This window comes from Chenopodium quinoa, unplaced genomic scaffold (genome assembly GCF_001683475.1).
Source record: "Chenopodium quinoa cultivar QQ74 unplaced genomic scaffold, ASM168347v1, whole genome shotgun sequence".
Taxonomy (NCBI): domain Eukaryota; kingdom Viridiplantae; phylum Streptophyta; class Magnoliopsida; order Caryophyllales; family Amaranthaceae; genus Chenopodium; species Chenopodium quinoa.
In genome coordinates, this window is record NW_018744240.1 from 586,500 (window position 1) to 600,375 (window position 13,876).

At 34.8% G+C, this 13,876-nt stretch overlaps 1 protein-coding gene across 1 annotated transcript; it reads left to right on the forward strand.

Moving 5' to 3' along the window:
• Positions 1–1,461: 1,461 nt before the first annotated feature.
• On the forward strand, positions 1,462–13,516 carry LOC110694686 (protein GRIP-like). Its single transcript, XM_021871850.1, has 22 exons — positions 1,462–1,589; positions 2,654–3,129; positions 3,400–3,515; positions 4,359–4,528; positions 5,107–5,200; positions 5,765–5,851; positions 5,987–6,067; positions 7,346–7,471; positions 8,495–8,603; positions 8,722–8,801; positions 9,490–9,618; positions 9,822–9,922; positions 10,372–10,505; positions 10,576–10,673; positions 10,753–10,866; positions 10,981–11,008; positions 11,089–11,141; positions 11,567–11,638; positions 11,712–11,759; positions 12,291–12,396; positions 12,548–12,606; positions 13,154–13,516. Exons 2-22 carry the CDS (start codon positions 2,658–2,660, stop codon positions 13,256–13,258), a joined length of 2,382 nt encoding a protein of 793 aa, XP_021727542.1. The 5' UTR covers positions 1,462–1,589; positions 2,654–2,657; the 3' UTR covers positions 13,259–13,516.
• The last annotated feature ends 360 nt before the right edge of the window (positions 13,517–13,876 follow it).

A 13,876-nucleotide genomic window follows, 5' to 3' on the forward strand; every position in this document is an offset into this window, starting at 1 on the left:
AGAAATTCACACTACAAACATAATTAACCATCATTGTTCCAATTCACATAACAACCAAAACAAAGTACACAACGAACATATTCACACTAACAACCAACGTATTCTACATAACATAATTTTCGTAATTAAACGACAATGTAGGCTATTTTATCAAATTAAAACAACAATTTCATCAACAATATCAACAATTTCATCAACATTTTCAACATTTTTACCAAACATTTCCACAATTTCATCATAAACTTTCTTACTAAACTAACATCAATTTAGGGCTTTTATACTAAACTATTATCAAATTACAACAAACTAACTTAGAATTATCAACATAATTATCAATTTACATCAAACTAACTTAGAATAATCAACAACATTATCAAATTAAAACAATGTACTATATAATTATCAAACTAACCTAGGTTTTAAAATTTTAAAAACAAATAAGTGAGAAGTACCAAAAATGTGATTATAAAGAAGAGGAGAGGCGCGGCGGCAGCAGGCAGTAGGCGGCGGCGACGGTGGCAGGCAGCAGGCGGCGGCGGCAGCGGCAGCGACGGCGACGGCAGAGCTTTGAGGAAGAGTGAGTTTGAGTTTTTAGTTTTGAGGAAGAGTGAATGCGTTGCGTCTGCCTGGAAGAATATACCAGGCAAAACCGCTGACTGAGGCAGCGTGTTTCTAGTATTAATGAAACGCTGCCTCAGTCAGCGTTTTAAGGCCTGTTATAGCCTAACACAAAAATGCTGACTGAGGCAGCGTTTTTGTGTATTTCAGTTTTTTTTATTTTTTATTTTTTATTTTGTATTTCACAAAATACATAATTCAAAACAAATTAAATAAATAAAAATGAGGACTTTGTGACGTTTCTAGATTTAATAAAACCAATAACAGTGTGGATATTCTCTCAACCTGTCCCCATATCTCATTTTCATTTTAACTTTGGATGTCATGTAACTGTATCAAATTTAGCGAAAACCCAACAACCAGTCAACGATTGATCCTGTCTGCTAGCTTTGCTCCGAGTTGTACGGTATATTAAGTAATGGTCACGGCGTCACGCCCATGTAGAATTATAGATCGAGTTCAGGGGACTCAGAATTTATTCTATTCGTTTGAGTATTATGACGATCCTGTTCGCAGATTGCTAGTACGGCGATGGTATTCTACGGAATTACAAATTACACTATTATAAGAGGGGAACTTATCAGAATAGGCAGTGTTTCCATGAATTGCATGTACCAAAGATATTTGTCTAATCCTCCCAGGTGGGCAGGCAAAGCAAGACAACCTTTTTAAATTGTATTATGAAGCTCACTTTCGTAAATAGTTTGGCCACGCGTCTATATTCGTAAATAGTTTACTAATAAGGCTTAGTTTCGTAAAAAATCTCATTAATGGAGTAACTTATTATTCTGTTATTCACACAAACTGTTACAGAGTAAAAAAAAAAAAAAACATATTCCTCCCACCAAACAAAACAGTTAAAAAGTAGAATTTGTCTTCATTTTGAAGCGCGAAGAATAATAGGAGTTCATCAGTGCGAGATCCACTCAAACTTACTGTCATCTCTTTCTCGATCTCTCTGCTTTTTCTAGGTAAGTCTTAATTTCCTATTCATTTACTGGATTACTTTCTTCTTAATCAATGCTATCATTCAGCTTGTTGATTGCTTTGATTCGATTTTATTATGCTGTTCATTGATGATCCCTTCAATTTGGTGATTACGATTCTTATATTGTTGTTTAATCGATTTCGAAGGTTGATTGTTGAGTAATTATGTGGTAATTTTGGCAAAATCAAGCCAATTTTGCTTACTAAGGCTTCAATTTGTTGCTGCATTTAAGCAATTTACAAATTAGGGTTTTTAATTACTAATTGGTGGATCATAGGTTAGTGATTGATGATTTGAAATTTGTCATGTAGTGTGATTATATATTGAGGCCTTTGATTTTGCCACAATTTAACTATGGAATAAGCTATGATCTGAGATATTAGCTCGAGGAATATGTACTGTATAATAGTTTGAGGAATTCACGAGGCTTCTATTAAAAAGAAAATAAAGAGGAGAACCTTAACCCAGGCGTCTGATACGATCTTAAGTATTCGAGATCAGGCCTGGAAAAGTCAGGTTTTCAATTAGCTTGGTTACATGACCTACATCTTTAAGTGAGCGGATATTGTTAGGGAAGGGGATGGGAGGAAAAGAGAGCATTTTTTGCGTTTGTTATTTCGTCGTAATAGTTCTGTCATCTGTGTAATACATAGTTACTAAGAGCATTTTCTCTTGTTTATTTTCTCTTACAATTATCGTTATCTGTTGATATGTGGTATGCATTGATATCTGGTACTATTACACATTGATTATACCATCTTTGTTTAAAATTATTTACATTGTAAGAATGCTAGTTCAATTTACTCTATGAAATGTTTCTGAGTAGAGATGTACTGTATATATGTTTATTCTAAAATGTTGGCAGTGGAATAAGGAGACTGTCAAATGTGTCCTGTAGGGTTGGTATTATAATCAGTTTAGGTGCTGATGTATAGATAGAAACTAGTATGTGTTATAGATTTAGCTCTATGCTTTCTTCGTTGTACCAACTCTCAAGGGGAGTCTTTTGTTAATGTATTAGATATTGACTACGAGATTGTATATTAGGTCAATGTTGAACCAGGATGGGGATGGAAATGGAATGATAGAAACAACAGCAGAGGATGATTTAAAACTGGTTAAACAATTGACCGAAATGAATTCTGATGGATGTCATCCCAGGGAGAATGGGGTTTGTGATCCGGATGATTCTGTTTCTATTAGTACTCATGATCAGCTTGTCCAAATGGTTGTTGAGCTCAAGTTTCAAAATGAGTACTTTAAGTCTCAGATCAAGGGCCTGCACATGCAAAATTTAGGCATAGAACTAAATGGATCTTTCCAGCAAAATCAAAAGGCTGAACAAGACAATGCAGCATCAGATAATGTAAAAGCATTGCTGGAAAAGATAGAGTTGTTAAATAAGGAACTGCAGGAAGAAAAACAGACTCGGAGTGCTGCAGAAGAGGCACTGAAGCACCTGAGAGAATCATATTCAGAGGCAGATGCTAGAGCCCAAGAGTTCTCAGTTAAGCTTATCGAAGGTCAGTTATTGAGTTATTCCTTTCCTTTTTAATGAAATTTATGCATTTCTGTGTGACTTGGAAGTTGGAACTGGCCTTTATGTTTAAAAAAAGAGGTATGACTTTAGATGTGAACTTTCTTATAGGGTCTGTTCTTTACCCTTTGACCTTTAGACCTGAGCACAGAAGTCCAAGACAGTCTGTCATAGTATGGCAGTTATGTAATATCTGAAGATAAACTCTCAGATGTGGAAACTATATTAAAATGTTTTTGACTGTTTCTGTTTGTAGCTCAACAAAAGATGGAACAAGAAATCAAAGACCGAGATGATAAATATTCTGAGCTTGATTCCAAGCTTAGCAGGCTTCACAAAAGGGCAAAGCAGCGCATTCAAGATGTGCAGAAGGTTAATTTTTTTCTTTTAAATATACTTATAATCAAGGATATGTACCGTTCATTCTCAGTACAGTACTTAAATTTCTTTTCTGAATAGTTAAGAAATAAATTCACTTAAAGGGTACTAAGAAAAAGTTGACTGAAATTTTAAATCTTGGATTTGATTGGCTGTTTGAAATCGTGATATTGAATGTGGCACCACTTTTATGGGCAATGTGGATAGTCAGCAAGTTTGTTAAAACATATATATATTTTAAACTTCATAGATATCTTCTCCCACAATGTTGATTTCTTAATTTTATATGCTCACACCCTTTTTCTTTCTATATTGAGCTTGGAAAAAGAAGTCGATTACTCCATGTTAGCTCATTATGTTGATTATTAATGTAAATGTACAATAAACAGTGTAAAGAAGAGGATCAAAATTAAGATATTAGGGACAAGATTGATGATTTCACAAGCTTGTACAAACCACAAACAATAATTGAGTAAAAATCTGGAGGTTTGTGGGGTTCTAGGTGTGGGCAACCTTACCCCTATGGCCCTATTGCTCAGAGACCGTTGAATAGATTTTTAGGGAGAATGCAGATGAAGATTACTAGATCACCATTTCATTGGGTCTTATTAAAACATTCTGTCCTAGAGCTGAACTTGGAATAAAAAAAGGGACAAAGCTTATATGGGCTTTTCTCCTTATAGCAGTAAAAGCATGGGGAGTTGTTCCTTACAATATGTTTTTGACGGGTGGATACAGCTTTAATTTTATTGACAATACCAGCAGTAAGTTTCTTGGCGTTTCTTTTCTTCTTCAGGAGTCTGATATTATACTTGTTTATGTTTTTTTAAATTTTAGGAAAAGGATGATTTAGAAGCACAGTTCCGTGATGCAAATGAAAGAGCTGAACAAGTGTCATCTCAACTTTTAGCACTGCAGCAAGAGCTGGAGCGCACGCGACAACAAGCTAAAGAAGCATTAAAAGCAATGGATGGGGAAAGGCAGCAATTAAGAAGTGTGAACAATAAGTAAGATCTTTCTTTCAAAAAAAAATAAAAAAATAAAACAATAAGTAAGATCTTTCTCAAAAATTTTGGGCCAACTATATTATAAAATTCTAGATATATATATGATATATTCTGTGAGCTTGACCTTTGACATCCTGTGAAGAAATATGTGCTATTTACCTGTTTTTCTTTTCAACCTCTGTTTCTTTTTATTCAGGCATTACCCATTTAGAAATTCCATATATAAAAGTGTAAAACCTGAACCTTGATTTTATAATTTCACGAATGCCGTACAAGTTAATGAGGCGGAGGTGTAACTTATAATTTAATCTCATATGTAAACTTTTTCTTTTAAGAATTTCCTTGGTTTTTCATCTAGTGTGGTATGGTGAAAGGTAAGAAAACATAGAGTTGGACCTCCAAATACCCCCAGTAGATTGTTGCTTTGTATAGATGTTTTATACCCAAGGAAACAAAATGGGTTATCTGAAATGGGATGGGCTTAATTGTCTTCCCCACTTTATTTGTTTGTTGTGAAACAATTACTATATTATCTTTGCTTGTATATAGTTGTTAATTTGACAAGCTACTACTTGCAGGCTTCGAGATAACATTGAAGAGCTCCGTCATTCGTTAGAACCCAAGGAACATGCTCTTGAGGCACTGCAACATTCACTTTTGGAGAAGGAACAGGTATATGATTAAATTTCTGAGTTATGCAAGGTTGACCAGTTCTTAGCTTCACTTGTAAAGAGATGCATTTTTTGTTGAAATGCAAATTGGTCTATCTCTGTGCCATAATATGCTAATGATTTAGAGCTCAATGTGTAGTTTTGTGCTTAGATGTTAGCTTGATCATCTGTAAACTCCATTTTCTGCAGCCTTATCATCAATGCATTATTTCTATGCACAAATCTCAACATTGTTCGGTCCATTCTTGGGTCAATTGTAGGATTAACATTTAACAGTAGGGTTTTTCAATCCTGTTATGACTTGCTCAGTGATTTGGTGTTATGCTTGTAATATTTTTAGTAGTCATCTTTTGATCAATGAAGTGTAGTAAATACTTGTGTACTTGAACCCCAGCAATAGCATGGAGAATAAATTGGTATGTAACTGTTGCTAGCTGTTGTTGCTTGTAGTCTTGTATCATGGTCAAGCTGACAATTTTACATTGTTCCTCCTAGCTTTTTGGTTGATAAGGCTGGAGATTTTTGAAGCATCTGCTAATTTATTTATTGAATTGTACTCTTGTAGATGTTGGAAAACATGAAAGTATTATTACAAGCTGCTGAGGAAAAACGGCAAGCTTCCATGGCTGAGCTCTCATCCAAAAATCAAAAGGTGATTCTAGTGTGGAATTGCTTTGATATGTCACACTTACTTTAGGCCATATTGATGTTCTTAGACTCCCCTTACTTTATATTATCTATATATTAGTGCTACTCAGATATTTGTCGTTGATCTGATTCTATTTAGCTTGTAGAAAGTTTGGAAATGCAACTTGCTGAAGCCACATCTGATCTTAAGAAGGCTGCAGAAACTGTCTCTACTTTACAGGTAAAATTTTGTTTAAAATGAGCTCCTTATTATTACTTGGCTATGGTCTTGTGGCAAGTTCAAAGGTTTAGAATCCATTTGGCACTCCCTAGAATGATAAATATGAATATTTGCCAATACTTATTGGTTTTCCAGCTTACCAACCCAATTTTTACCAAACTGTAAAGGACTATATGTATTGGCTGATATGGAGCTGATATACCAGGGCTTTAAAATCTCAGATGCAACCGTAATAGCATTAATGATCTAACTTTTGCGGGCTTTGCACCTAATATTAAAATTGGAGTAGGGTAAAAAACCTTAAAAATGTGGTGAGCCTAGTGACATAAGAAGATAATTTATAGTCTGGAATTTCTGGATACAACTAATACAAGTCCAATACAGGTGTAAAGGAGATTGATATGGACAAAATGATCATTTTATGAATGTATTAAGTAACCAGATCATCCCACGACTAGGGTTGTAATGTCTAAAAGGCGGGTGGTGGCCTTCCCCATCTCTTTCCCAACCCTTCGCAACGTCCTATATTGATGATTATTTAGTGAAACAGAAATGTCCTACAGCGTATATTGATGTTTATAGAAAACAATAATACATAAAGTTTGTTCCCGATTATTAGTTGATCACATAATCAAATACTCTTTGTCCCATATTTCATCCTTTCCCATATGGCTATTCGATTCCTGCCCCCCCCCCCCCCTCTCTAGTTGAGATCATTTAGTTCTCAGTTCCTGGCACTAGTGATCAATTTCAGCGTTTGCGCTTTAATTAGTTTATTTAATTGTACACGTCAAAATACTAAACTAAAAAGGTAAAGTTTTTTCCCCTCTATGTTTTTGAAAGTAGTAAGATACTAAGATCTTATTTGTAGGCAGAGTTTTTTTTAGTTGTCAATTTTTGAATACTAAGGTCTTATATGATACTAAAAAGTTATGTTTTGATTACAAGTCTATATTACTGAAACATAAGTTAAACTGCAATTGATAAAACTAATATATTTATAAAAATCATGGGATTGAATTTCGTTGTAAAAAATTTTAAAGTCATATTTATGCCCCCCTCTCTCCACCCCCACCCCCCCTCCAAAATAAAAATAAAAATCCAGCAAGTTCCACCAGTATAGATGAATCACTTGACACTGCAGATAATAAGCTTCTGTAATGCATGACTTTTTCCACAATTGGGATTGCATGTGTGATTCAAAATCCTTTTAAATGTAGGAAGAGTTTTAAGCCATTTATTTGCTGTTGTTGTAATGTCTGGCAATTAACTTTCCAGGCAGTTGTTGCTGAAAAGGAATCAAGAATAGCTGAAATGGACACTACTACTTCTGGCGAAGCAGCTAGACTGAAAGCTGTCATTGAGTCTGTTAAAGGAGAACTTGTTCATCAAAAGCACGAGCATGTATGTATTTCTTGTTAATTTTAAGTTGTACCCCATCTATTGTATGCCTTTAGGCTCAATTACGCCAGTAAATGATTGGTATATGCACTGAAAATTAAAGAAGCTGCTGTACAGGTCGAATTATCTTATGTTTAGGTCTTGTTTGGTTGACAACATAAAATGGGGGAAGTGAAAATTCATGGGATTTGATAAATTGAGAAGTTGTTTGGTTAACACATAAAAGCAAAAATGGGGGAAGTGAAAATTCATAGGAATTTGAACTTCCCACAAAACAAGGGAAGTAAATTACCTAGCCCCCCCTTGGTCAATCAAAATTCATGGGAATTTTAAATTCCCAAATTGTCAATTAAACAAGTTTATGAAATTCCTAGGAATTTTATTAGGGAAATAACTTCCCATGAAATGCAATTTCCTACGGGAATTTAATTCCCATGTCAACCAAACGAGGCCTTAGTCTGTTGGTAGAATCTTGGTTGGAATTAGTGATCGACAACACAATGATCATGTTCAGGAACCGCACAAGGTTTCTCGTATTCGATTTGTCTTGCAATGTAATTTGTTGGCATGATCTTTTTCGCGAAAGAGGACATATACCTCTTGCTTCCTGTTGTTACTTATGTTTCCCAGCTTTTGTAAAAATGGTATACCTCATGATATCTTTTGACAGTCTTTTTCTGTATAGATTTTTTGGACCTTGTAATGCCAAATCTCTCAAAAGAATCAGCATTCTTTAACACTTGAATTTTTTACTATTTTTTTTCCTGCTTGGATTGTTTTCTCCACTCTCCTTGTTGGTTTTGCATTGTTGTGTTGAGTTTAAGCTATGCACTTGATGTTATTAATTGTCTAAGAGTTTCCCTGTAGTTTGTAAAGCTTTTGCTTAAGATATTGCATTCTGGGATAATATTTATCTGGAGCTCTTTTAAGAGATTTCTTAAATTTCCAATATTTTCCTTTGATTCTTGCACTGTCTCTAAAACTTTTTTAATGCTGCCCCCAATTGGATTGTCATTATGAATTCAGGAGAAAGAGAAAGAGAGCTGGGAAGCAACCTGTGAAGCCCTCAAAGCGAAGTTACAGACTGCTGAGAGTAGTCGCGTGCGAGCAGAAATTGCGACTGCTAAAATCAAAAGTAAAAATAATTCAATAAAAGCACACTTCTTATTGCATGACACCTCTCATTGAAATCCTTTAAAGAAAAGCCTGACCGCTTGAGTTCCTGAAGCATCCCTGTTTTTCTGTTTTTCAAGGTCAGCTTGAATTGCAGTTGTCTGAACAAGCTCAATTGCTCAATGATAAAAATGCAGAACTGGCAGCCTCCAGGGAACAGGTACCAAATACCAAAATTATCTTTTACATGCAATAGCAAGGCTGGCGTGTTTCGCTTTGTGTCTATAACTGTTGCATGCTTGGGCTCTCTTTTAACTGTTGAGTTATTAAGAGCCTTACATATACCTTAAGAAATGGAGTCACATGAATTCTATGATCATGGGAAAATCACCTTTGTTAATGTACTTTAGCTAACATTCAATATTCTCCTGTTGTTCTGAAATCTGGATTTGTAAGGTTGGGTGGTCTTTTCTAAACTTTCATTTGAAATGAGGACATTTTTTAGAATTACATGGTTTAGATGTGTATAATCTCTTTTGAACTTTAGTTATGATGTTTGATTGTGGACCACAATAATTCAATTGTAATGTATGATTAGGCATATGATTACCTGTTGAAGTTTCTTGTCTTCAAGTGCATAAAGAAGCTGTTTTTCCCGTCAGCTTAGCTAATCTGCATTTGGTTTTGAAGCTAGGATCATAGTTGTACATTTGATACAACATTACAATTTGTGTTATGCCATTACCACCTGCTCCATTGTTTCATTTATTTAATCATGATTAATTATAATATTTGTAAATTTGTAGTCTCCCTCTTTTTGACTGATGTCTTGATGCTTTTACATTGTAAATTTGCATTTGCAATCTATTTGAATTTGTTTTAATTGCATGTTTATCATGTCTTTGTAGATCAGTCGACTAGAAGCTGAATTTTCTTCCTACAAACTCCGTGCTCACTCCCTTCTTCAGAAGAAGGATGCAGAGCTAGCAGCAGCCAATGACAATGAGCAAATCAAAGCTTTAGAGGAAGCATTGAAAGTACATAATCTTATCATGAATATCCATTTCCTTTATTGTCCTCTTCATTTGACTCTCTTGCACTCCTTCCTTTCTAGTTTATTATGAACATTTGGTGGTACAGTTTGATCGTTGCATACTACAAATAGGGTCATGGACCTTGTTGCTTGATGTGAAAAATTATGAATATTTTTCAGTAACCTGTGTGGTTCTTCGCCGTACAGGAAGCTGAGAACGAAATATCACTGGTCTCTACAGAAAGGGATAAGGTTGTCATTGAGCTTCAAGCTGCTTTGGCTAAATATGATGAGGAACTTTCCGCAAGGTACTAATTTTTGTTATTATTGTTGTGGTCATCATGTTGTGATTAAGCTCTCTTTATTGATTACTTCCGTTTATGATAATATTTGCCTTCTGAGTTATTTTGATGAGAAGTTTAGTGGTTTATTTCAAATACTAAAAAGGTACTTACAAATTTACTAGAAAACCAATATAAGGATGATGCTATTTAGTAAATCTTCTACTAAAGTTATTCTAAAGAGTATACACAATTAAATATCAAGAGTAGGAAATTGAAGATATCTTTTCCAATTGAATATATCAGACTATGGTGAGCAAAGACTTAGATGGCTGTTAGCTAGATATTAAATATTAGTATTGGTTATTATGACATCTTTTTTTGGAATAGGCTGTTGCCAGGACCATAAAATTTTCAATTATTCAAATACTCCTTTAATGGCTATTGCTTTACGTCTTTATGTGTCTACATTCCAGGGATGCTGCTCTTAAGAATGCTGAGCTGCAGACAAAGAACTTAGAATCAAAGCTTGATTCTCAGGCTGTACAGTTTCAATTAGAGAAAGATGCTTGGGAGTTGAACTTACGGAATTTGGAAGAATCATGGCGAGGTAAGTTTTTAATGCTTGCTCCACTGTAGTTTATCAATGCAAGATTATATTTAACTTAAAAAAATTACAGGAAAGTATGAAGCCATGAAAGCGGAAAACGAGGCATCCAGCGCGCCAGATCTGCAAAAAGAAATGGAAGGGCTCAGACGTGAATATAGAAAATTGAAAGTATGTTTTGTTGCTGGTTGTCTTGTCATTGAATGATTTACTGCATACTTCACTGATTAATCATACTCCCTGTTTGTAGGAAGAGCATGATTCATTTCGTGATCTTGCTGATAAAATGCTCGAGGATAAAGACAAAGAGATTTCAAGGCTATTGAACAACAATGATAAGCTGCAACGGTCTTTGGAACACAAAGTATGTTCTGTTGAAGTTTACTCGCAGTTGTTATTTGGGCTTGGATTATGACTGCAACCGTTATCCATTATTTGTAGTCGATTATACTTTATTCAAATTGTTTATTCTTTTCAGGAAGGTGGTGGTGATACTCAAGGGAAAGGTACACACATAAAATATTCACTTATTATCAAAAGATACAATTTTTCAGGGTGATTGCTTATTTTTCCTATATTGTATCAGCTTCACATAAACAAGATACCTTGAGCACTTCCTCTGCAGAGCAGCAGATTCTGGTATTCTTTTATACATTCCTTCTCTTTTCCTGCTATATTATATCTGCTTTAGAAGCAAATAATCAGTTAATCCTAACTTAAACATCCTGATAAGTGTTTGTGGATAACTGAGGTTTTCAGTAGATGATAATCACTTACATTAGCTCTGTTTTAGATGCATACACGATTTTACGTGCATACTTTTGTCAGTGTTTCTATATTAGTGTCATCTTCTAACTTTTTCGTCTTCAGCTTGGTTCCTTGTATGTTATTTTGCTTGTTAAACTTTGTTAAACATTATTAAATGGAAGTAGAAGAGCGCTTTAGAGATATTTTCAATGTATGCGTGCTCCTTTTTCTACTTTCCTACTAAATTGAAAATTTTGTTGCGTTTGTGTAGAGTGGTTAGGAAATTTATTTGCTAATTCTCTGTTTTCTCTCACAAGATGTTGGCTAGGCAGCAAGCCCAAAGAGAAGAAGAGTTATCTCAGTCTCAGCGCCACATCCTAGCTCTTCAAGTGGGTATAGTTCCATCATGAACAAATTAAATTTAAAATACCACTTGTTCTGATTCTCTTTTTCTATACTCAGGAGGAAATTGAGGAGCTTGAGCGTGAAAATCGGCTTCACAACCAACAGGTAGGTGCCTTGATCAACTTCATCCCCTTAGCTGCTGGACTCGTTTCCCAGTGATTTAATGAGACTAGTGCGGTTATCTTTGGGGGTAGGGAGGAGGGAGTTTAATCAGTTTTATTGATGTTCAATGAACTATGGAGTACATTGCGATTAGTAATTTACATTTTTTTCCCCTTATTTACCTATTTGTTCAAATGATTTCTTATTGATGGAGTAGATTCTGATTTAAAACCATCTGTAGATCTTAATTGGTCATGGATGGTTAATCCTAACTCATTTACATGTATCTTGTTTAAGTTTCTCAACGACCACATGGGTGGATCTATCACTCTTCTGTGTTCATTACATCTTTGATACTGTTATTTCTTCCTAAACTGAAAGGTCAGCTGTTTGTGTGTGGTGACTAGTATCTGTAATATGACACCTTTGATCCAATTACTCAGAAACTTCTTTCTAGCTGGTATTAGCTCTGATGTAGTTTGAGACAATTGCTTTTCAATGAAAGCCTGAATCCCTAATAACTTGTGCTTGCAGGTTGACATGTTGAAGGAGGAATTACGAAGTATGGATAGAGCGCGAAAGAGGGAAGGGGTGGATATGACCTACCTTAAAAATGTTGTCTTGAAGCTTCTTGAAACTGGTAAATGTAGCTTAGATATTGAAACATCTAGGGTTTTATTTAGTCAAGTATAAATATATTTTTTTTACTTCTACCTCACGGCAGGCTTGAATTATTAATTGGTACCGATGATGTAATTATAGCATAACCTTGTTACATTTCTCTTGCATAGGTGAGGTGGAAGCATTACTACCAGTAATTGCAATGCTTCTGCAATTCAGTCCTGATGAGGTAATTACATCTATTTACCTAGTTAAATTCTATGTTGAAAAGTGTTTTTTGCTGTCTTGACTCGTAAGAAAGGTGAAGGTGATCTTTGCTGCTTGTTTCTTTAATGTTTCAATCCATCTGTCGGTCTGTCCTAATGTCCCTGTGTGTTTATGTAAGACGTATATTGTAATGTATATGCATACATGCATATTTTATTTGGCCACGTTGAGTTATATTTAAGTTGTGATGTATATAAGGTGCACCTTGTAACAGATTATAGAATCGAATGGTCACTTGTTTTAAGCTTGCAGCAGTCATTGTTCTTCTCCTTTTCTCTTTCTGCAGTCTGCTCCTATGAAGACAATTGTGATCCTTTTTCTTGTTAAAGTCTTCATATTGAAAATGCCTTTGACATTTTGACAATTCGATCGCTAGGCTATATTTTTCTTCCCTTTGTATACCTCACTTATCTGTATCTTTGCTGCTCTGCAGAAGGAGAAATTTTTGGATTGAAAACTATGTAAAAATCTCTTCTTAACTTTTTTTTCTGCTCTATATCTGCTCGTAGGTCCAGAAGTGTCAACAAGTTTATCGCAGTTATGCGGAAGCATCACCTAGCTCGGAAAATGATGTACCAAGTCGCTCACTTTTCTCTAGATTCTCATTTGTCTGACTGTAGCTGATTTTAATCCAAAGAGGCTTCTGGCCGTGAACTTCACTTACAGAGAATCTATAAAGCTGGACACTGAGCTGCAAATTTTTGTATTTTTTAATTTTATTATGTACATCGTCTTTCTGTAACATCGAAATTCTTAATCATTATTGCCATGGCATATGGAAACTTACTGTATCAAAGAACAACTGATTTTTATACATCATATTCAAAGGGAATGGAGAATACATCACTAGAGGATAGATTTTCTTAGCAAAATAATTTCTTTTCCCCTTATAGTTACTGTAAGAAGATTGCTTGTGCGGTTTGTTTGGGATTTACTTTATTCAGTTCACTTCATTTTTTTTCCAGGAACATACATTATTTAATTTTTGTTAGAATCAGGCCAAATCAAAAAGAAATGTTTTGTTTATTAATTAATAGGAAAAAAAAATAAAATCAGATCAGATATTGGAGTAACGTTTAGAACAAAAGAAAAATGCAAACCAGTCAGTCGATCACTGAATCCACTTTTACAGCAAACTAGTTAAAAGAGCAATGATCCATTAATCCTTGACATCTTTGATTTGCATGCCTAGGAAAAAAGAGGATGTGAAAAACAGATGATATAATGCATTC